General features: G+C 45.6%; 1 protein-coding gene across 1 annotated transcript in view; it reads right to left on the bottom strand.

Annotated features, from left to right (window-relative positions):
* Positions 1–25,088, bottom strand: part of LOC147901480 (MRG family protein) — a 74,028-nt gene that overhangs the window by 6,532 nt on the left and 42,408 nt on the right. Inside the window, exons 7-9 of the mRNA XM_087374764.1 lie at positions 16,551–16,655; positions 15,060–15,139; positions 8,745–8,920 (exon numbers count right to left, since the gene is read on the bottom strand). Of these exons, the coding sequence (XP_087230890.1) occupies positions 8,745–8,920; positions 15,060–15,139; positions 16,551–16,655 (361 nt within the window). The remainder of the gene's footprint in view (positions 1–8,744; positions 8,921–15,059; positions 15,140–16,550; positions 16,656–25,088) is intronic.

Raw genomic sequence — 25,088 nt, 5'->3', positions numbered from 1 at the left:
CAAGCGAGCTTGACATTAGAGGGCGACCACATCCAAGAGGTCACCATCTATGGAAGAGGCGTTTTCCTCATCCAGTTGAGCTCCCCTGACACTGCCTCAACACTCGTGGAGCAGAGCCCCATCCTCCTTGGCCCGCATCTAGTTTACCTCTTTCCTTGGTATCATGGCTTCACAATGGAGGGCATGGATACGACACACCGTGTTCCACGTTTTTCGATTACGCTCCGCTTCCCAAGGCTCCCCACGGAGGATCGAGCCATCCTCCCCTCCATTGGTCAGGCATTTCGCACAGTGCTCGAGTCCCCGCCAGAGTCGGCCGCCTCAGTTCTAGCAGATGATGGAATCCCCAGCATCAAACTAGTGGTTGAGAGCCCAGAGTCCCTCCCAGAGTTGATCCTCCTCTAGACCCTTGAAGGGGGCACACTTCGCCAAAGGGTGGAGATTTCCAGGCTACCAAGCCAGTGTCTTCGGTGCAGACAGATGGGTCACCTTGCCAGAGATTGCCCCGTAGTAGGCCCGCAAGCACTGCAGGCAGCGGGCCAATCGCAAAGAGAGGGACAGGGTTGACCGAGAGGCCTTGAAGGAGGAACAACAAGAGCCACCTCCCCCAGCGGCAAGGGCCACCGCCCATCAAGACGATCCTCCCGCTTCGGAGGTTCAACCTCCGTACCCACCCTTGCAACAGCAGGGAGCCCCAAGAGCTCCAGATGCGACAATGGCGGAAGCTACGGACGCTAGCCCGGTAGCGGCCATCCCCTGCTATGGTCACTCTCACCATCCGCCCCCCTCCCTCTGCCCCTCGCGTCCCTAGTCCCCCCTACCCCGCCGCCCCCCTCTCCACCTCCACAGCAGGTTCTTCCGCCCCGACATCCCTGCCAAAAGGCAAGGGAAAGATGACACCCCCTTCTGCTTCCTCATCGCAACAGTCGGTCCGTTCTGGAAGGGATCCTGAGGAACGGGGCTCATCCTCCCAGTCAGCAGCTCCCAACCTCCAACCTGGACATCCCTTACCACGAGACTTCTAGAGGTTAGGACCCTGGAACTATCTGGAGATTTCGTACTCTTATCCTCTACCACTGGAGGTAATGCTCGTGGTCCTTCAACCCCGGAAGGGGGGTTTGATCAGTGCAATGAGATCTCAGACTCACCCCGTTTGGAGATTCCAGTTTGCCTCCACAGGGTTGGAGAAGTGGTCCCCCGAGGTGTTCGATGCTATTATGGGAGATCAAATTACACGCATGATGGACGAGTGGATGGGGCCACAGGGACTGGACCTTTGACACGCCCATGGCGCAGAGGTTAACTTTTAGCTGAGCTTCACGGGCGAGGAGCCAGTGTGTGGTTTGGCGACAAGAGTTATCAGATTGCCGCTGGAGGCAAAGGTGAGGCAGGCATACTTCTGGCCCCTCCAGAAGTGTGCGGAGCTGTTTGGGGTGGAAGCCTCCTTCATGATGAAGTGGGCATGGAAGATCGATCGGTATTGAGCCGGTATCCACCCTAGTACGTCGCCGTGCAGACACCAACTACTCGTCCTCCAAACCCCCGGCAAAGTCACACAAGGCAATCTTTCTGGGACAAGCACCCCATCACAACAGAGCCTTGTTCCCGACACCTCCGTCCTCATGAGCTGAACCATAGTGAGTTGGAACGTACACGGGCTCCACAACCGTGTTTGTAGCCAACCACAGTACCCAATACTCCAACAGGAGTTGCAGAAGGCAATGGTAGGGCGGGCAATGGACATCCTTATGATTCAGGACCACATGTTTTTAGCCGCAGGCATCACACGACGTCATCACCTTCTCCCAAGGAGAGGTCCAGAGGAGTGGTCCCCTGCAGTAGGACGGAGCGGAGGGGTCTGCATCTCGGTCTCACAGTCTTTGGCTCCAGAGGTCTATGATCAGGGCGAGCTCATTCCAGGACGAGCAGTTTGGATGGGACTTGGACAGGAGAGTCCAAGATTGGGATCCTGAACGTGTATGCCCCAACGTGTAGACAACACCGCCCTGCCTTTTGGAGGAGGCTGTCAGAGTATCTTCCGGATGTAGACTCCTAAATTATTGGAGGTGACTTCAACAACCTGGAGTTTGGGGAAGACAAGCACGGCGGCACCTCTTTCTCTGAGATGCCAACAGCAGAGCGTAGCACCATGAAGCAGTTCATTTTCATGATCAGTGGCAGAGACCCGTGCAGAGAGCCAGATTTCAACAGGACACCTGGCAGCCTCCTCTTCTCCTTTGGACCTAGGAGACATGATGGATTGCTAGAGAGACTAGACCGTTTCGTGGACTGGTCACTCCACCAAGGCGGATCTACCGGGATCCTGGCAAATACCACAATGTCAAACCACTCTCTAGTGGTACTTCACTTGGATCAACCCCCCCGAGGTCTCCCCCAGAAGGGGGTCCGCATTCCAAAGGACCTCCTGCAGGACAAGGAGATCCAATAGGTCATGGCAGGGATTTGGGAGCAATCAGAGATGACACCGTGGGAGGATTGGGCTGCGTGGGTGGCCGATGCGATTCAGAATAGTAGTGAGGAGCTGCAAGATCACGCCCTTAGGCGGAGGAGGACCCTTCAAGAGCGTGAGTGAGCTTTGAGGAGAGACCTCGCCTCCATTGAGAGACTCAGGTTCTCAGTGGCTTAGCAATAGATTTGAGAGCGCTCATCTTGAACTTCAGGACACGGAGTTGCGGTGGGCTGAGTTCTCTTACCACTCCTCCCTAGCCCGTTGGGTGCAGCAGGGGGGCATGATGACGACAATTCTTTCAGTCCACTGAGCCCCGATCGGCAGGCACACAACTACAACATTTTCGGGATTCGCAGTGCATCATGCACACTTACCCGTAGGAGATTGTAGACCTGACCACGGGTTTTTATAGCCAGCTCGTCTTGTGGCCTGAGATGTAGTCTCGGATCACGTTTCGACAGTAGTCTCGCAAGATTTATGCAACAGACTTGAGGAGCCTTTCACAGATGAGGAGCTCTGGGAAGCCCTCAAGGCTCTCCCGACCCAGAAGTGCCCGGGTGAGGATGGCTTGCCTCTGGCCTTCTTCCGGAACTTTTGGGAGATTATCTCCACCCCTTTCCATTTAGCTTGCCAGGAGATATTTGACACGGGCTTTCTCCCTCGGTCCTTGAGCAAGGGGTGGATTTGTTTGATCCTGAAAGGGGGAGATAGGTCAAACATCCGACAGTGGAGGTCGATCACTCTGCTTGATACTGCATACAAGATCCTCACCAAGGTCTTGAGTTTGCGGTTACGGCCTCATCTTACCGACATCATCCAGGACACACAGACTAGGTTTGTCCAAGAGCGCAACATCTTGGACAACATCTTCACGTTCTCGGAGGTAGTGGATTGGTCTAGGGAGGAGTCACAGCCGCTGGCCGTCCTCTTGGACTTTGAGAAGGCCTACGCCAAAGTGGAGTGGTCCTTCCTGGAGGGCGGAGATTGGGTTTCTCAAACCAATGGGTCAGAGGAGTTTCAGCGCTATATGCAAGGAGCTCTAGTCAGATGCTTATCAGAGGACACACGGGCGAGGCCTTTCCTCTCTCTCGCACGGTCCACCAAGGCTACCCACTCGCTCCCTTCCTCTTCCTGTTTGTGCCAGAGGCTTTGGGCTACTACTTGAGATCACACGTGGCAAATCTCACAGGGTTGACACTCCCAATCAGACAGGAGGAGGAGCTACTTGACTCGAAGCTTGCAAATGACACAACCTTGTATGTTGAGGAAACCACAGCAAGTCTGGAGAGAGTCAGGGGCGCACGGGCTATCTACTGTGAGGCCTCGGGTGCACGGATCAATTGGACAAAATCCATAGGTTTCTTCACAAGCTCTGGGAAGACACTGGGGGAGGGACTTTCATAGTTGCTAAGGAACCCCGTTTCGTAGATGTGGAACACTGGATCGGCGTTCCCTTCAGAAATGGTTATGGAATGCCTATGGAACGTCAGACTTCTGGAACGGCTACGGAACACTGGAGAATACCTATGGAACATCTAGGGAACGTTCCCTATGCCGTTCCCCAACCTAAGTCTTGTCTATCATTAGGATTTTGTTTATATCCTAAGTTCCTCACTCCAAATTTGGAGTCCCGATTCATCTATCATCAGGATTTTGTTTATGTCCTTACATCCTGACAACAAATTTCGTCCCAAAGCAATGGTGCAGATAGTGTGTTTTTTAATGAGTATGGTGATGTGGCATTCCCTTCCCATTCCCGTCCCCTAGGATTTTGGCATTCTCGTTCCCTAGGGGATTGGCGTTCCGTTGGCGTGCACGTTCCCTAGTAACTATGGGGACTTTGGCTTTAGATGGATACCGCGGGGCCAGACAACGAGATACCTCGGATGCCAGGTTGGTATTGACATTACAACAGAGTAGCAAATTGCCCCGGTCCTTGAGAGTGTTCGACGCAAGCTTCTCTACTGGAGCTCGACCAAACTCTCCCTAGCAGGTCGCACCTTAGTGGCAAACCAGGTCCTTCTTGCCACGGCTTGGTATATCGCCCCCTCATGGTGCTTTCACAGAGGATGCATTGGGCAGCTCCGACGTTTGGTACAAAACTTCCTTTGGACAGGTTCAGACAACACGAGGAACACTAGAGCCCGAGTAGCTTGGCAAACAGTGATCATGCCACAGGCACTGGGAGCCTTGGGTATCATTGATCTGGAGATGCAGAGCAAAGCCCTTCTAGGGAAGTTGGTGGTTCGTGGCCTCACCCCAGGTGCAAAGCCTTGGAAGCTCCTCTTACAGCGAGAGCTTCTGAAGCTAAGGAACACCCCACGCACTGGGGGACAGTGGCAGCCTTCACATAGATGGACTTTCTCAGAGGCCCCCCTTACGGGGAAGGGTTCCCCCTTGATGAGGAGCCTTCACAGGGTTTGGCAGAGACTAGCAAGGGGTTTCATCTGTGCTCCGCCTAGATGCAAAGAGGAGTTTGAGCGCCAACCCTTATGTGGCACCAAGAGATCAGAGATCAGGAGGGACGTATGCTTGGACAACCGACTCACATTGGTTGGGCACAGTGGGACAGTGGTCCAACAGGGTCCTTTGGCCGTTGGAGCAGATTACCCATGGAGGCAAAGGCGAGGCTTGATGCCCTAGCGCATCTGCGAGGGACAAGGCAGCGGATGGGCGAGATTGACTTAGCCATTCCTGAGTCTTGGACGGAAGCATTCACGTTTGCCTATGGTTGGGGCAGTTTTCCCGTATTGGTGCTCCCTTGAGGATGTTGATGCAGCGAGGCAACACACACCCACGCTTCTTCCATGTAGGACCTGGAGGCCTACTCCAACCACTCACTGAGAGAGACCCCAAGATGGATGGGAGTCTTGATGGGATTCACTGGCAGATGATCAGAGTGGTGGGACGTTTGGGGAAGGAGTGGCACATTGACCCTCCCAATTTCTCAGAGCAGGACGCCGCGAGATGGCGCCTTTGGCTGTGGGAGGGTAGACCCCTAAGGGAGGTCCAATGGGATCCGAAAGAGTGGTTCTGGCCTTCCAGAGGCGGCCTAGCCGAGCAAGTGGATGAAATGTCCTTCTTTTCTTACACCACATAGATTGGCAGGAGGCTTCAGATGGACTCGTCGAGATGAACCCCCCCGAGGGAGAGGCATTGGGTGACCTAGAGAGTGCCCCAGGATGTTCGCTCTAGGTTTTGGATGCGGTTGTGGTCCAGTTTGCGGCTGAGGAAGATTTCATACTTCTAGCTAGCCGCCCACGGAGACTTGCCCATCGGACCGTGGTTGAAGCACATGCGAGTGGAGGGGCAGTGCCATTGCTGCTCTGATGGTGTCCTGGAGACTACCCCACACTGCCTATGGAGCTATCGTAGCGCAGCGAGGATTTGGATGGGAGCCCTCAGGATCATGACACTCATGCAGTGTCGTCAGAGAGACTACACCTGGGGGATGGTGGCTTGGTTGACAGAGGGAGGACACGCGTTTCAGATTGATGAGATCTCCCCAGCCTACCGGATACAGAGTTAGAGGATCGAGAGGATAGCACTCCACGAGGCAGTCTCTCCTGACAGCCTAGCTCCTCCTCCTCCTAGGGAGGACAGTGTTTGGGAGGTGGTAGCTAGCATCACGGCTTGGAACATTTGGGTGGCTTGTTGCAATCTTGTGATGGGTAAGCACCCGGTTCACCCTCGGCAAAGTTGCCATATGGCAGGATATCATTTACACTCTACGGTCCACTTGGGAGCGTGGGACTCCAGGCTCCAAGGCAACTATCGAGAGGCGTGCTCATTTCTGCAAGGCTTGGCCCGCAGGAGCTTTCTACATCTTCACCCTGCAAGGGATTCACTGGTTGTATAGTCCCCCCACTTGGCTGTTAGCCCCAGTACCAAAGATCCCCTAGGCAATGAGATGGGCTTCTCTAGAACAAGCCGGTTCTTTCTTTCAGCCTTTTCCGGTTTTTTCCATACTCAGCACCTTCGGGGGGGCTGTTTTGTATGAAGTCTTTCAAGCATTAATAGAAGGTTCCTTTCTTTGGGGAAAAAAAAAAACTCATGACAAGGGAGGTGAAGGAACAATGTGCCACTCCACGCTCTGCATGATCACTCTTGCTCTTTTCAATAGATGAAGTGGTGAAGAGTCACTTGTGTGTATGATTGAGAATGGAGGTGCAACAGCCACTTATAGAGCCCAAGCAAGGATTTGTCAGCGCTGACCAGCCCTAGATCTAGGCTGACAGGTGGCCGACCAGCCAATTGGAGCTGAATAGAACACCATGCTGTCAACTGCAACATGGCCGATGCCACATCATCCATCGACTATGCCACGTGAAAGTGCCTTTACATGTGGCTGCCGCCATGTCACCTGGCACCTTATTCGTGGCTGTTCTGCCACACAAACTGGTCAAAATGGATGCAAGTGGCTCATGTGCCACATCATCATCTTGGGCAAAGTGCATGAAGCTGTGCTCTTCATCATCTTCCCTATGAACAATAAGAAGCTGTCTTGCACAGCAAAGAAATGTTTCAACTTACAACCTCCTCCGTCGTGGAGATGGGAGGTTGATCATTGATGCATCTGCATCCCTTCTTCGCCTATACCAACACACTCCTGGCTTCTCATATGGGAGACTAAGCTATGGTGAAGGATAATGGGGTGGAGCATTGAACTCCAAAAATATCATCACAGAAAGTGTCAGGTGAAGGTAAAACAGATAATGTTGCCTGTTTTTTTGCGTTTTAAGTGAGATTTAAAAACTCTTATGATTCTTTATTTGGATATAGGACTAGCTTGTTAATGTTTCCCAGTATCAAGATTGATTGCAATGACATTTTGAGGTCAAATCACTCTCACTCGTAATTATGATGAAGCATTATGACCTTACTCATTGGAACAAGTACAGTAGGAGACAATCAATTTATTGGACTTTGCTTTCACTAAGCTTTTTCCATCCCCGACCTCAAACATGCCTCTCTATTCACATCCTCCACCCACTCATGGTAGCCAAAACCAGAGTCACCTTTCTAGAGAGAGATTACATAAGGATCAGATCCACCCTCATCTCCTTTAGAAGGGGTTGTATTAGATCCCCTTTACACTTACCCTCATTAGAATTTGTGAGCTTACTCTAGGACATGAGAGAGATTTCACAATGCATGCAATGGACATTAGCAAATGCCAAGAATAGTTTGCATATGAAAGAGAGATAGAAGAGACAATGTAGATTTGAATATAAACACCCCAAACAGGCTGAAAACTGAAGATCCACCACAAGTACAGTATTTGGAAAGCATGCTCTCCTACAATAACCTTCTTTGCAGAACTCATGAGACGGGAGGCAAAGGTACAATGTGCCACACCACACACTGCATGATCACTCTTACTCTTTTCAACGGATGAAGTGGTGAAGAGTCAGTTGTGCGTATGATTGAGAATGGAGATGTAAACGCCACTTATATAGCCCAAGCAAAGTTTGTCAGGGATGACCAGCCCTAGATCCTCTCTTTTTTTTTCTTTTTCTTTTTTCAAAGAAAGGAACCGACCAGCCCTAGATCTAGGCTGACCAGGTGGCCGACCAGCCAATTTGGAGCTGATAGAACACCATACTGCTACCTGCCACATGGCACGTGAATACACCTTTTACATGTCGCTGCTGCCATGTCACCTGCCACCTTATTGGTGCTGTTCTGTCATCGCACACAGATGTGTGCGGCCCATATGCCACATCACCATCTTGGGCAAAGTGCATGAAGCTGTGCTCCTCCTCATCTTCCTATGAACAAACAAGAAGCTTTCTTGGACAATTCTTGCAACCCCCTTCGTCATGGAGATTGGAGGCTATCATGATGCATTTGTATCCCTTGTTCGCCCATACAAGCATTCTCCTGGCTTCTCATATAGGAGACTAAGCTATGGTGAAGGATGACAGGGTGGAGCATTGACCTCCAAAAGTATCATCACAGAAAGCATCAGATGAAGGTAAAAAGATAATGCAGCCTGTTGTTTTTTGCGTTTTAGGTAAGATTTGAGAAACTCTTATGTTCCACGGGCCCCCTTGTGCTTTATTGTTTTGGGAAGTATAGGGCATTTTTTAACATCTGAACCAAGAAAAAGAATTGAACAACTTTTGCTTCCTCAACAACATAAAACTGAGTAGTCAATTTAAGAAATAGACTACATGCAATCCCTTCCTATGCATTATTCCCTTTAAAAGATTGGTTTCTCTCTGCCATACAACCCATGCTAAGAACTTGGGCTTGCTGAGACAAAGCTCACCAAAGAGGCGTAACAGATGTTCTGCTCCATACACGGATGACGGAGCAATGGTACTGTTTTCGGGGACAGCTTCCAAGAATTGCCCCCGCTCTTGCCTATACAGAAGCATTGCTGGCAAAGCTTTGTCAAAGTATGTACGAATACCATTCAGAATCTCCACCAGTGAATCACCAACTCTGCAGATCACACCACATTCAAAAACACATAATTAGGTGCAAATTACTGAATTTGGGTACAATCCTAGGGTGCATTTATTATAAACAAATTAAAGGGAAGAAATAACAAGCTCTATGATGCATGCTAAGAAATCATAAGCTACTATTCTCCTGTTCAGCTCCCCAGCGGAAAAAGCAGCAAGAGGTGTCATTAAGTCTGCCATCTTCTGTTCAAGAAACCCTTTTATGCTCTTTCAAAAAAGTATTATGCGAAACACACAGAAAAATACATAAAAAGCATGTGTTCCTACCTTCTTCACTCTGATATATAGCTTCTGCAACACCTTGAGAGCAGCACAACAGACTTGTGCCAGTAATACTGAGCAAGACCATCATGATCAGGCATAACACAAATATGCTTAGCAGGTAATAAACACCCTGCTTGCTACAGTATATGCTGCAAATCTATAACGCATACGATTCATGCTTCTCCATGGAACATAGGCCTACAGCTTTGTCGTTGACACTTAAACACTCAGAATAAAACTGAAGACAACACCAAGTCTTCGTTTTACATATTTGATAGAGGTCTTTTAAGTATGAAAGAGGTGAAACCCAAGGCATGGATACATCATGCAGAGCATGAAAACCCCATGTAGAATACCACTCAAAAGTCTGAACAGATGAAAAACATGGTAAAGGACATGGACAGCATAAAGTCAACAAAATTCTAAATCAAGGTGCCAAGCTGTGATAGCCCACAGGGATTCCTAACTACCTGAGGCCCAGTGAGTAAAATCCACGCCACTAAACCGCAGTAATGGAGGAAAATCGGCACAACGGTTCTGCCTTCTCAGTCCAAATGACCATGGCATGTCTACACTCCCACATGTAGTGCTAAATAGACTCTACAGGTCATAAGCACCAAGGACAAGAGGGAACAGCTCCAAAAATACTACTCCACTGGTTCACTGCAATACCTCCATGAATAGAAAGTCAGAAGAGAAACATCAGGTCTTTGGGGTCAAGTTCAATGGAACTTAGCTTACCAATATATGGACAGCTCAACAAACTGAGGAATGAACGTGAACAGCAACAACAGATCCCGACACTTAATATTGACATTTAATTTCTCCCTGCCACTCTCTCCTACAGTACACTCTCATGCTCGCATGACTGCTTGACATTTCGCTCACAGGACAATACATGTGTGCACAAGAGAAGAGAACAGATGTCAATCTATCCTTTCGTTCATGAAACCACGAAAAATGAGTTGAACGTGTGAAGGAACCTCATGCTAGCTTCCCACACTCAAATTGCTAATGACTACTTGATGCGATTGCTTAAGAACCAAAGGAAAAGGAGTTACGAGATGGTCAAGTTCCATTATATTTGTGTGCAAACACAGCCCATAGCAAGATTACAAATAGACACCTCGTCTAGAGGAGAGCAACTGCTGTGTGTGACACTCAATATGTGTGTGAGAACTTCATGAACTCTCTTGTAGCTGAACCTGCTCCAACTCTGTGAACCTAATCAACGACCATCATATTTCTTCTCGTCTTTAGGTCTCCTGCATTTGGGCATGAGTCTCTGCATATGTAGGTGCGGGTCTTATCTCTGTATATGTATAATGTAGACGCAGGTCCCAGACTCCAAAATTCCCACCTCCGAATTCAAGAACTATTATGCATGCGATTCCAGCCACGGAGCTTGGATTCAGGCGAGAGTGGCCATATGGCATCCTCCTGAAATCTTCCAATGCGGGTTTCAGGGCCCCAACACGTTGCCAAGACCAAGCTTGGACTGAGTCCTTGCAGCCTGAGACAGAGCTCGACTTCGATGGTGAGCTGGAGTTCTTACTCCTATGGGGCGGGGCCTATGTTGGATGGAGGTCGGGAAACAAAGGCTGCCGATCTTGTTGGTACTCGAGGGCTTGGCTGCTTGGCTTGGACGTGCTGAAGGGAATGAGCTGGTCCCATTTAAGGGTAGATTGCATTCACCTCTCACGATGCATTGGGATACAAGCACCACTCCTCATATTGATCAATCACATGGTATTAATGATTCCGAGGTGAGCAAACTTCAGTTTGCACCTGCTTTTGCCTTGGGCCTAGGTCCACTTTTCGTGTGGTTCCCTGCACACCAGTAGCAAGTGGATCCACATGGTCAGCTTTCGATCAAGGTGACTGCTAGAAGCTTTTACAATTGCCCGAGCAACTTAAGGAAATACTTGAGAAGAGTGGCCTTGGTCAATTTATGCAGCTCGGCTATGTGGGAGTGGATTGCTTGTGGTTGTGCTTTTGCCTTTATGAGTTCTCTTGCTTGTCGTACAAGCTAACTGAAACGAAGAGACATGTGAGGGCGATCACCCCCGCAGTCTGAGTTGTGGTATTGATTGTCGAGGCAATATCAATCTCCAAGGAATCTTTAGCATAGTATCTCGTGATCCACCATATAGAAGATAGGAGTCTAGGCTCAAGATCCACACCAGACCATCCAATGGTATCTACACACTGAATGCCTACACAATAGCATTGGCCACTCTTATATAGAAAGGCATCCCACTTTATGAAAAGTGTCTTGACTAAATATAGCCACATGGCCCTTTACTAATGTTCCAAGTCCTCTAGCCCCACGTTAGCCTGCTTCTCTTAATCAAAAGGCCCATTGATCTTGCTAGATAAGTTCACTAATCCTAGGATTAGCGTCTAGGTATGTAACATTCTTCCCCTCTTTAAAGCGTTTACACTTAAACAAAATTGTGAAAGTTCTTCTGCAAACTAGCACTCAACTTCCAAGTTGAGTCCTCCTCAAACCTATCTTTCCACTTGACTTTGAACTCTAAAATTAGCTTATTCCTAAGTTTCCTTTCCTTGAAATCGATAATTCTTTCAAGTTTATGAACATAGGTCAAATCCTCAACTTCCACAAGTTCTCTGGGGCAAAACAACCTCTAGCGCCTCTTTTAAATGTTGACATGAAAGGCCACATGAACTTTAACATGTGGAAGCAATTCTAGTTTATAATTCTCCTATTAGGAACGCAAACCTTTCCATTTCGGAACAACAAACCATTCTGAATGTAAAAACCTACCACACCCACCAGAACATATGGTATGACCCTTGAGTCTTATGAGCTCATTGTCTACCAATACCCACCAAAACCAGTACCAAGAAAGAAAGAGCAACCAATCGCTGCTCCTCCCCAAATACCTTGCTGCCCCCCTCCCTGCCCCTCTCTCCTTCCTCCTCTCAACCCACTCCCCACCTCTCCTCTCCCTCCTCCCTCAACCCCTCTCCCCCGCCCCCTATCCGCTGCTCAGACCCCTCTCCCCCGCCTTCCAGCCCCTCTCCCCCGCCCTCTACCCCCACCCCCTTCCCTCGCTTCTCAGCCCCTGTACCCCCGCCCTCGGGACTTGCTTCCACTGTAGGTGCCTGGAAGGCTTTTAGACAACTTCCAGAAGATCAAAGACTCTTATCAGTTGGCCACCTCAGAGGGAGTGCAGTCAGGATGCAGTAGATAGAGGCAGCCATATCAGCAGAGTGGATAGATACAGATGACTTACCGATCACAGAGTCCACTTGGTTGGGAGCCTTTTCGAGGATGGGTGTCCCTTTACGAGTCATTGCCTTGCGGGATGCACATGACGAGACCCTTGTCCTTGATGTTCAGTCAAGAGGAGGAAGTCTGTAAGAATGATCTAGATTTCTCACATATCTAGACACAAGTGAAGCTGGTGGTCACAAGATTATAACTTGCACAATGTATCATTCTGGAATCATAACAGATTCTGTATGACGCATGAAATCATAAGAAAATAATTCATGTGTGTCATAATCAGGACACAAAATTATGTCACCGACCTTGGGACAACTTATGAGGTACTTCTATTGTCCTAGTATGTTTCTTCTTGTCCTGTTTTTCAAAAAGATCATTTGAAACCATAAGGGTTACTCCAATCTTTGTGAGTAACAGAGGCACCTTAGGAACACATTTCTATTTTATACATACATATATGGCTTTCATTACAGGGTTTCCTAGATCACCACGAGGACATGACATTATCTGGACAGTAATTGCAACACGGAAGCATGCTTTATTCCTTGCAAAATGACTTGGAAGGCAACAAAAACGACGCCACTTTTTATTAAGCATAGTTTTGTTAGTCATAGTATCCCTAAGTCTATTGAATTTATTGGGATAGTAAATTTACTGCTAACTTTTGGCACGGATTATTTGATAGCTTGGGTACAAAACTAGACTTTACATCGTCACATTATCTGGACATAGCAAGGACCCAAATTACACAATTACCACTATGATCACCTTAATTGTAGGAACATTGTCTTTCGATGGTAGAGTTCTTCTACAACCATACCATAGTTTGCTCAAAGTGAAGTTATATATGGAAAGCCTTTGTCTTTACCAATTATGCACACGAAAGACAAGGTTGCTGCAGATCCATGCATTGGGATTGCAGTGAACCTATGGAGATCCAGGTTTGGAGCTGACCCTACTTGTCCTCGATGCCACGCAGCAGTCGAGTCAGTTCAACATTGCCTTTGGGAATGCAGACAGGCGAGGACGGTCTAGAAGGGTGTTGCCACGATTCTTTGCATTTTTCATAGAGCACCCTTCTTCATGACTTGGGGATCATTGGCACGGTTATATCTTACTAGATCTCATGTGTTTTTCGAGAGACAGAACTCGGACACAGACTCATTCTTCATTATATGACGACACCACTCTATGAAGTCATCCTATCTCCAAGATGTTCCCTTCACTCCTTTCAGAGCTGTTCATACCTCGGTAGACACATCTTGGGAGATTCTGGCTAGCATTGCAGCATGGAATATTTGGAGGGCCTAATGTACAGAGACGATGGAGGGTTCACAGGTTCACCCGCCCCAGTCTATGGCCAGTATATGGACTGATACTATACACACACTGATGGCCATCTAGGCAAGCATGCACGGATCCTCCAGAACAACTATAGCCAAGAGAGATACCTTTTTCAAAGTTTGGAGAGGATCTCCATTCTTCTCTGAGACTATTTCAGGGTTGAGGTGGCATTTTCAGCCTCCACCTTGGATTTTTGTTAGCTCTTTTTGAGCTATTTTTTCTTTCATGCATGTCATGATGTACTCCCACATCCGAGCTTGCTCTTGTGGCTTTCATTCATACTTAATGAAGTAATCTTTTTTGGAAAAAAAAAAACAGTTTCAAGCCATCTATGAGGTGGTTCAAGACAGAATGAGATGATTTATGTTTCTATGAATGGTAATCTAGCACATATCTGCACCAAGCACTACGCAACAATTATAGTGGACATTCCCTTTGCTGCTTGCCACATGGATCTTTCGCAAAAGAGGCCATTTATTAACAACTGGAGACTCATGAACCATGTCGAATTTTTACATGATCGACAATTGTCCTAGCCATTAATTCATAAAGTTTTGCAATTTATTAATAATTGGTGACCCATGAACCACGTCGAATTTTTCCATAATCAAAACGTCAACTGTCCCAGCCATTAATTCCTAGCTATCATGCATATTGGCATTCTAATTGTTTGATTGCAAGCATGAACAATGTACCATCTCTGACTCCATCCGCAAAAATCTCATCTTCATTTATATCATTTTATTTTTGTTGTCAAAGTTGCACCTCATGTTTTGAATACAGTTTTAACATTCATCACAAGCAGAGACCTTAAAAGCACAAGGAGTGCAATAACCAAACACTTTGCTAGCAAGAGCTCATGAAAGACATTTTCAGGAAGTGTGAAGTGTTGAGTCTTATGCACTCTAGTTAACCCACCATTCCTATTATCATTTTGCATGCAATAGCTCTCACGTACCCAAATGTGCATGAACATCCAACAACTCTCAATTTTTAAGTTACAAGGTTTGGTTTCAAAAGAAAAATACTTGCAAGGAGCTTCTATATGTAACTTATGGACTAGAGATTGCGTGCATGTGCACACACACACGCACGTGCAGCACACATCAGAACTCCATCATGACTGGTAGGGAATAGTTTCTAATTGCAAAATACAACCATTGAAGATGGCAATCAATAAAAGAAACAACTCCATGTTCAGTTTAAAATTAGATTCTCTTGAAAGACACAAGAGAGGAAAGGATGGTAGACTCACGAGCCTTCCTGCTTTGTTTTGAATTCCAAGTACTTTTTCAATATTTCATCCACTGTAGGGTGTCTAGGAAGTTTTATCAACTGCAATATGCAATCAAAGTAATAGAATTAGAAAAAATAGCATGACATAATGAATAGACTGCGTAGCCAACATCTTGCCCATAATTATTCAACAATTTCTTTTTCAATTGCAAAATAGCCACATAAAGGCAATTCTTCAAAAGAGAATTTACAGCCAGCTATGACTTTACAAGTAGAAAGTTTCTTAAACTTTATTGTTTATTTCACATACTCTATTATCCACATTCATCTTTTGTCACAAAACCTCTTGTAGGCAAAGTAGTTAGCTACAAAATGTGACACGTATGTAACAATTCATAATCTTTTGTTATAGGTATTTTCTTCTTTTGGCTAAATTTGGTAACAACAAGATTTGTAAGTCCATTTTACTTTGTATGTTAGATCTTTCCAAAGTGGCAAATCTTCAGCAGTTTTGAATTCTTGCTTTGTATATCCTGATTCCTGACTGTGCTGCTGTTTGTGTTTTGGAGATTTACAGGTTTGTGCAGTGGCCTCTTTGTTGTGTGGGACTCCTTGGTAGTTCACTATTTTTGTCCAGTTGCTGACTGTCTGTCCTCTACATCCTAATTCCTTGTTTGCCGATGGAATTCGAAATGCTACAATGCCATCCTGGGTTCCATATGAATGTGGCATCCAGTGTTAACAAATGGATATTTGTGATGTGATCTATGCTTCAAGCCTAGCAAAACCCTAGTCTTTGAACAGAAAGGACAAACTGTTTAAAGTCAAGATTATCACAGGCTGCAGGCAAAATGCCAATACCAAATCGCAGCAACACTCTGGGTGGGAGAGTTAACAGAGGCTTAGTAAGAAGAGGAAAATGTACAAGACAGGCAATCTCACACTTTATATAATAAAAGGAAGTGGTTCTGCAATATCTGTAGAGGGAAAGCCAAAATGCCATCTAACAAATTTATTCATTAACAAATTAAGATGATTCTAATGCTGCACGACCAAAGCAAAACCCAACATGTAATAAAACTTACACAGCTCCACAAAGTATGGTCCAACGTTTTGCTCTCTTACAAAGTTGTTTTGCCATCTTAAAAAGTTGCCCCACATGTTTTTTTCGAGGAAAGTTGCCTTGCATTTTAGCTTGAGACAGACCTATAATATTGTTTTCAATATCCAAAGGTAGTTCAACATGCCTAGATCACCATAGCTATGTTGATTACACCTATAGTTTTGATATGAGCTCTCTAAAGAACAGTAAAGGCTATACAAAGAACCCTCAACAGGTCATCTATGTGCAGTGACAGCCTATGAAGTTTCTAAATCATGCAATGAAGAAATTTCAATCCATTCTGCAGTCTCATTTCTCTATCAAAACATCAAAATGTACGTTGAACTTGTGAGGACATTGAGATGATGTTGCAAAAACTAGATGCAACAGTAAAGTAACATAACTAACCTTACCCAACTGAGTTACAAATTCCCAGTCATCAACCAACTGCTTCTTCAAAGTACCAGGAAGAGGAATTTTCATCACTTGATCAGGTTCATCAGCATCTCTATCCTGACAAAAACAAAAAGGCAGGACACTTCAACTTGATTGGGTATCCAAAAGCTCTCTCTCTCTCTCTCTCTCTCTCTCTCTCTCTCTCTCTCTCTCTCATTCATATCCTCGGATTGACCTCGGATGAGACATTATTCGCTCCTTGGAATTGTTCCCAGGAAGTTAAAAAAACCTCCTCTCCCACCATGTAAAATCACTTCCCAACCAGCCGCTCATTGGGAGCAGACTTGTTGGTTTGTGTTATGTATCTTGTCATTGTGTGTGTTGTGTGCTCGATCCTCAGATCGACTTCGGATATTCATTATTGGCTCTTTGGAATTGTTTTCCCAGAGTAAAAAAACCTCCCTCTCCCACTCTATATAATCACATCAGAACCAACATTTCTGCCGTTCAGTGTGAGCAAACTTGTTGGTTTGTGTTGTGATCTTGTCGTTGTGTGTGTTGTGTGTTCAATCCTCGGACAGACTTTGGATGAGTCATTATTGGCTCCTTGGAATTGTTTCCACAAGTAATTCTTTTTAATCATACAATAGCCCCTGCCTATGCCACCTGCCTCTTTCGTATGCTTGAGGACCTTGATGATATCCCACTTCTAGAGGACAGAGTCGCACTTATCACCCATTACTTACATGATGATGCCATCCAATCTTTTCTATACCACTAGATCCACCCGCACACCATCAATCCCTTGCAATAGCTGGTATGATGATGAGTGTAAGACCTGGCATTGAAACGCGAAAATCTGTTTGCTCCTAGCTTCTTACGTCGAATCACGGGCGCAGGCACATCGATTATCCTCCCAGCCGATCTCAGTGGTCGTAAGCTTTCACGCTCAAAATTTTCGTTCAAGCTCTTTCTTACTAAATCTCCACCAAGCCCCAAAATTCCCTAGATGGATCTAGTATGCCACATGTCTTCATTCTAGGGTCCCTCCTTAATGCATCATTTACCCCTCTCTTGGGATATCAATGAAACCATTTGCCCCTAGGCACATTTCATGCATTTAGGTCCCTTAGCCTTAGATCCACCTAGTCTAGTGCCATGTCACCCTCACCAAGGACCTTGACCTTTATTCCTCTTTGATCATTTACATGAAGTCCAAATAATATAATACAAACATTGATCATTTGAAGGAAAATGTCAACTGACCCTTCCGAGGTCATGTTACCTCGACTTGAGCGTAACATTCCTTCCCTCTTCAAGCATCAGCGTCCTCGATGATAAAGTCTGGGAACACTCTCCGTAACTGGTATACGGATTCCCAAGTAGCTTCTCATAGAGGTAAACCATGCCATGCAACCAACACCGTGGGTATCTTCCAATTGCGTACTTGCATTGTTCCTCGGTCCAAGATTCCTGTTGGTTTGCGTCTTGCATTATCCTCTATCTCCTGAAACAAAACAACACCCTCGATTAGTGAGTCGAATGTATGCAAAAATTTCTTTAAACGAGAAACATGAAACAATGGGTGCACCTTACAACCCTGTGGTAATTCTAATTTATAGGCTACCTTGCCTATTCTTTTTAGAATTAACCATGGCCCACAATATCGAGGTGATAACTTAGCACACTCTCTTGCAGTCAAAGACTTAGAGTGCGAAGGAACTCTGAGAAAAACTTTTTCTCCTTTCTTAAATTCTCTAGCGGATCGGTTTTCATCCGCATATGCCTTAGCTCTATCCATAGCTTGGCGGATGTTAGCTCTCGCAAGTGCTAGCATCTCCCGCATCTGAACCACACAGTTCGCGGCACTAGGCACATTCTAAGGTATTCCAACTATAGTTGGATTTGTTGGTCTATAACCATAGTTCAGCTCAAAAGAACTAAACCCTGTAGAGGAATGTTTTCTATCATTGTAGGCAAACTCTAACAATGGCAACCACTTGTCCCATGTATGTTGCCTCAATGACACATATGCTCTAAGCATATCCTCTAAAATTTGGTTGATTCTTTCCGTCTGACCATCCGTCTCTGGATGATCCCCACTACTCATTCCCAACTCAGTCGTTAGTGTCTGAAACACTGCAGTCCAAAAATGACCAATAAATTTATCATCCCTGTCTGATACTATGGATTTGGGTAATCCATGCAAATGAAATATATGTCTAATAAACAAATCCGCCACTTGCAGGGCACTAAAAGACTCTCTAGTTGGAATGAAGTGAGCCATCTTGGTAAGACGATCAACCACCACAAGGATAGAATCATACCCTCCTTGTATCGTAGGCAGACCTACAATAAAGTCCATGGAAATGCTCTCCCACCTAGCTAGTGGTATTTCGAAGGGCTGTAAAAGTCCGGGTGGCTTCACTAGCTCTGCCTTACTTACTTGACACGAAAAAAAACGTGTCACATATTCATGAATATGCTTTTTCATCTTTGGCCAAAAGAAATCTCGTCTCACGAGATCATGTCTTCTCGACTCCTGGATGTCCCGCACATGGACTATCATGGCATTATTGAATGACTCTCTGGCTGAGATCATTCTGATTAGGTACTACTACCTTGCCATTTCTTTTCATCATACCATCCCTTATGGTATATCTTACATAAGTTTGGCCTTTTCTGGATGCCAGGTCATCCTTTTCCCCGGGTTTGAATACATGAGTCTTAGGCCAAAGGCTCTGGATGAACTCGTCCATCTTTTGAGTTTCTCTAATCTCGATCATTAGAGCACTCTCTAATACCGTGAAACTCATATTATGCATAATGCGTGACAACGCATCAGTTACTTTATTATCCTTCCCTCTTCGGTACCGAATCGTCAAGTTAAACTCCTACATGAGCTCTGCCCACCTAGCTTGGCGACCTCTCAAGTCAGGTTATTTACAAAAATGTTTCAGAGTATCATGATCAACATCAACATAAAACTCTGACCCATACAAATAATGTCTCCATGTTTTCAGAGCATGGATAACAGCATACAACTCTAATTCATGAGTTGGCCAATTTCGTTGAGAGGGAGAAAGCTTCTTGCTTTCAGAGGCTACTGGCCTTCCCTCTTGGAGGAGAACTGCTCCTACCGCAATGCCACTTGCATCGGTTTCAAGAAAAAATGGTTTCTGGGGATCAACTATTTTTAACACCGGTCCTGAGACCACAGCTTGTTTTATGGTGTTAAAACTTTCCTATGGATTCTGTCCCCATATAAAAGGTACTTTATCTGAGGTCAGATCAGTCAATGGCGATACTATTTCGGAATATCCTTTGATATGCCTTCGATAAAATTGAACAAATCCCAAGAATGATCGCAAAGCGGTCAAACTCTGAGGGATTGGCCAAGTCAGTATCGCAACAACTTTCTTTGGATCCATTTCTACCCCCTCAGGAGTAATTATGAATCCTAAATATTCAAGTCTTACCATACACAATATAATTTTCTTTTTATTTATATAAAGATTGGCTTTCCTCAAAGTACTGAACACTATTCTTAAGTGTTCGTAATGCTCAGCAATACTTTTGCTGAATATAAGAATATCGTCAATAAAGTGTACTACAAACTTTCCGATATACGGACGTAGTAAATCGTTCATAAGCATGATGAATGTAGCTGGAGCATTGGTAAGTCCAAAGGGCATTACCAAAAACTCATAATGTCCAAACTTGCTTCTAAAAGTGGTTTTATGCACATCCTCAGCTCTAATACGGGTCTGATGGTAGCCACATTTAAGATCTATCTTACTGAAAATTACGGCCCCATGTAATGCATCTAGCAAATCATCGATCCAAGCCATCGGATACCTGTGCTTAATAGTGATATTATTCAATGCTCTGTAATCTATACACAGGCGAAAAGTATCATCTTTCTTCTTTAATATCACAGACGAAGCGAAAGGTAAGAAACTTGGTTGAATCTGCCCCAACTTAAGGTATTCTTCTAGTTGTCTTCGCACCTCCGCCTCTTCAGTAAAACTCAACCTATAGGGAGGTCTATTTACAGGTTCTGCCCACGGGATTAGTTCAATCTTATGCTGAACATTCCGCTCTGGAGGTAACCCATAAGGTAGCTTATCCCTAAAACAATCAGAGAACTCCTCTGTTATTTGATCAACCAGCTTGGCCATCTCTCCATTTTGGACAACATCAGTGCTAGCCGAAGAATCATCAATCGGCTCTACCGATGCTGTATAAAGAAACAAAAACTCTTCTTGAGCTTTTCAAATTTCCATCACGGAAACCAACGGTCGTTGAGGTATATCCTTTTCACCTCATAAGACATACAGCACATCATTCATCTTGAATTGATAAATGTGCTTTTTCCAATCTATGGCTGGATTCTTCCTAGAATGCCAAGCCTTACCCAGGGCTATGTCTGCATGAGCAAGCTTAGTCATTTCAAAATCAAGCTTCTCCACATAGTCGTGAATTCGAAGCTCCAACTGGGTAACTCTTTGGTCCCATACTTCAGTTGAACTTCCATCTGCCATTCTGACTGTATATGCATCGTCAAATGGGTTAGTCTTTAGTTTCAGCCTCTTTACAAGCTTGGAGTTAATTACATTGTGCGTTGACGCTGAGTCAAACAACACAATGACATCATGATTAGCTACTTGCCCTTTCATCTTAATTAACTCCGTATCATTAAAGGCTATATACCCCATTGCTGCGGGCTTTGACAGGATATTATCAAGCGCACTAGTTACTAACTTAGCAACAGACACACATAACAAAACATGTACTGACCTTTGAGAAGATCCCGCTAGCTGAATCTGCATCTGTTTTGCTCTAGGACTTCCCTCCATTTCCACGTCGCATTCTGAGATCACCATCTCAGCCATCCGACGATCTTTGTTTCGTGGACAATCTTTCCACTGATGAGACTGAAGGCATCCAAAACACAAGCCTTCTCTCCTCGCTTTTTCTCTTTGCTCTAGGTTCAAAGAAGACTTCGACCAAGCCCAGGCTGCCATTAGTGTTACTTTTCTTTTCATTCCAATGGTGGTACTTGATTTAGGAGTCTCAACTGGTTTCACCTGCTTGGCTTGACCACTAGGCTGTGAGGCACTCCCTTTGCTAATCCACTTCTTCTTAAACGCAGTTTTCTTCAGGTACCCATACTGAATCCCAACCTGCACAAACCCACTTGGTCTATTCCCTTTTGCATCCTCATAGTTCAAGGCTATGGCAATCGCTTCATCTAGCGTGTTCGCATACTTACCCCAAACTTTCATCTTTATCTGATCATTCAATCCAAAGATAAATTCTTTTACTTGGATTGACTGAGGTAGGGGTTCATCAACCTTCATTACACTTTCTCTAAACTTATCAGTGTATTCTGCCACTGATAAATTTCTCTGACGAAGGTTTCGATACTGATCCCAAGCTCGGGATGCTTTGTTAGGAGGTAGGAAGTGTTTTCTAAATTCCTTTTTAAACCCCTCCCAAGTAGTGGATGCCACTCCATCTTTCTGCTGTTTTATCCACCACCTATCCGCTGCCTCATTAAACATATGGGTGGCCTCGCGGATTTTCTTCATATCATTCCTGATTTCACAAATGGCGAATGCCTCGTCCCATTTGTGTAACCAGGTCTCAATGATATCGGAACTACGGTCAGACATTCGACCAGAATACTTTTATGGCCTATAATTGGCAATATTAGGCACCTTAACCCTCCTAGGCTCGACCATATAAACACTAGACTCCGGTTCCATCGGAGATTTACCTTTCTCCTCACGAGATGGTCTAGCAGACTACTATGCACCATTTTCCTGAGCTCAGATTGCCCTACATTTGCTTGTAACTGTTGCGCTAAAATATGTTGCAAGCCATCCTCTAACATTGCAATTCTGCCAGATAGTGTAAGACCTACTGGGTGCGACACCTACGGGGTCAGCCGGACTACCGACTCTACGGGATCCATCCTAGAAGCTTCTTCTTCTACTTCCATTTAGGTCAATGGGTGTTTTTTTTTTTAAATAAAACACCGCTTGAAACTGTAATTACGATTCGAAAGTCCAACTTCCAAATTTACAGCTAACAAAGCATATATCACACTGTAACCAAAACCACTTTTCCCTATGCTAGGAAAACTCCTGCAATCTGAATTAACTTAAACACGAAGGCAAATAAACTTAGAATGCATAGAGAGCTCCCTAGTCATATTTCTGCTGCATGACGAGATTAACTTGACCCTGAAAACCACTCCATCATTCTCAATGGGACTCCTTGATCGAATTCATATATGTGACGTCGATTTGGCTATTGCTGACCATATCGGCTTTCGTGAACACAGTCGAAATGATACGGCTAATATGACCAAGCTTGTTCATATTCGATCACCGCTCTTCATATTCGATCACAGCAAATACACGTATCTCTACAGGCTAACCCAACCATTCGCCCATCGCAACGCACGAACCTTACAGACAGACTAATGCAACCATACCTCGATTGAGTCACCAGTCAGAATACGTGAACTGCTTACGAGCTACTTTCGTGACCACACAGTAGCTTTCGTCGTGCGCCGTGACAAATGCGTGCGCCACCCTGACATTCCACGCAGCTACAATGTTGACGAACTATTGCTGAACCCAGAGCAACCTGTACTCCATATTGTCCGTCGTCAGATTCAAACGTCGCACTATCCTTTTACCCAAACTGACAAACTAAACGACGCAACGTTCTCAGCTGTACTATCTTCATCTTCCTTCCCTTCGTGATGCCAGAGGGCCCCGAAGACACCAAGTTGTAAATGTGTGATAACATCTGTCAACACACGACCTTGCGAGCAACACAATGGACAATCGCTTCTACACACTGCTCTCCAACGACTTCTGATACGACGCACCACAGCACACCTCCACACGCTGTCACGGAATCTCGAAAGTAACCACCCGTAAAACTAACGTCTGCGTCAGTCTCTGGTGAGTCCTTGATCCAACCCAATCACGACCGCTTTGATACCAATTGAAACGTGAAAATCTGTTTGCTCCTAGCTTCTCACGTCGAATCACGGACGCAAGCACATCGATTATCCTCCCAGCCGATCTCAGTGGTCGTAAGCTTTCACGCTCAAAATTTTCGTTCAAGCTCTTTCTTACTAAATCTCCACCAAGCCCCAAAATTCCCTAGATGGATCTAGTATGCCACATGTCTTCATTCTAGGGTCCCTCCTTAATGCATCATTTACCCCTCTCTTGGGATATCAATGAAACCATTTGCCCCTAGGCACATTTCATGCATTTAGGTCCCTTAGCCTTAGATCCACCTAGTCTAGTGCCATGTCACCCTCACCAAGGACCTTGACCTTTATTCCTCTTTGATCATTTACATGAAGTCCAAATAATATAATACAAACATTGATCCTTTAAAGGAAAATGTCGACTGACCCTTCCGAGGTCATGTCACCTCGACTTGAGCGTAACAAGCACCATCAACTTAGATTCGAGACCAAGCATCATCTTTCAAGTGCGACAAAAACTACACGAGAATATTGTAACCTGGTACATCCAAACTTTATCTGTTAGAATGAGAAGAAACTACTGAACATTCTCCTTAGTAACAACTCGAAGGATTTCTGGCGAAAGCTTCTTGAGTGGAGGTACACATCCCCTATCATTGACCCGATCATCTCCCACACTTATCTTTGGTATAGTCATGACATTATCTGGGCAGTCCAGGCACTGTATGAGCAGCTATCAGATACAGTCAAGACTTCGACAAGGTGGGGGTGGACAGAGGAGATCATGAGCACAAACGGAGTCAAGCAAGGTTGTCCATTATCAACGACCTTGTTTGGCCTGTACTTCGAGTCCTTCATCACGACTCTAGGAGATGCATCTTCTGTGTTGCTCGCCCCTTGATCATTCCGATTCTACTATACGCAGACAATGTGGTCCTACTCTGCTCCTCAGGCGAGGATCTCCAATGGCATTTGGATGTGCTCTCTTCTTTTGGCAATACACATGATTTGAAGGTCAACTTGGGTAAAACCGAGGTTATGATCTTCAACATATCTCGACCAACCGCACACAAAGAGCAATTTACCTTCGACGGGGCTCCGGTAGAGATTATTGCATAGTACACACATGGGTGTCCTCTTTTCACGATGCAACCAGCTATGCAGGCCCATTTGAGCAAGGTACATGCCGCACTAGCCAAACTTGAGGGCCAATGCTTCCACTCACATTTTCAGGACCCTAAAACCAGGTTTGGACTCATTGGCCCACCCAGCTGGGATGTACGGTAGTCCCTTTTGGGGGACAGATTATCAGAGACAAATTGGTCCCACATAGAGAGACTTCAGGTTCTACTGTTGGCTCGGACAGATCCGCAGTAAGTCATCGGGCCCGGGGCCATAGGGAACAATGCCCATGAGAGAATAGTGCATGTGGAACCTAGAGCTGGTGTAGGACTGTTGTGGCTATATGGGATGTTGTCGAGGGCTACTAACTACGGATGCTGCTGAGGATACTCAAGTTGGTGCTTATG

The sequence above is a fragment of the Dipteris shenzhenensis genome, chromosome 5 (assembly GCF_047967505.1).
Source record: "Dipteris shenzhenensis isolate YYH24624 ecotype China chromosome 5, Dip_SZ_1.0, whole genome shotgun sequence".
In the NCBI taxonomy this organism is placed as follows: Eukaryota; Viridiplantae; Streptophyta; class Polypodiopsida; order Gleicheniales; family Dipteridaceae; genus Dipteris; species Dipteris shenzhenensis.
The sequence above is the reverse complement of the archived record's forward strand: the minus strand, read 5'-3'. Positions and strand labels throughout refer to the sequence as shown.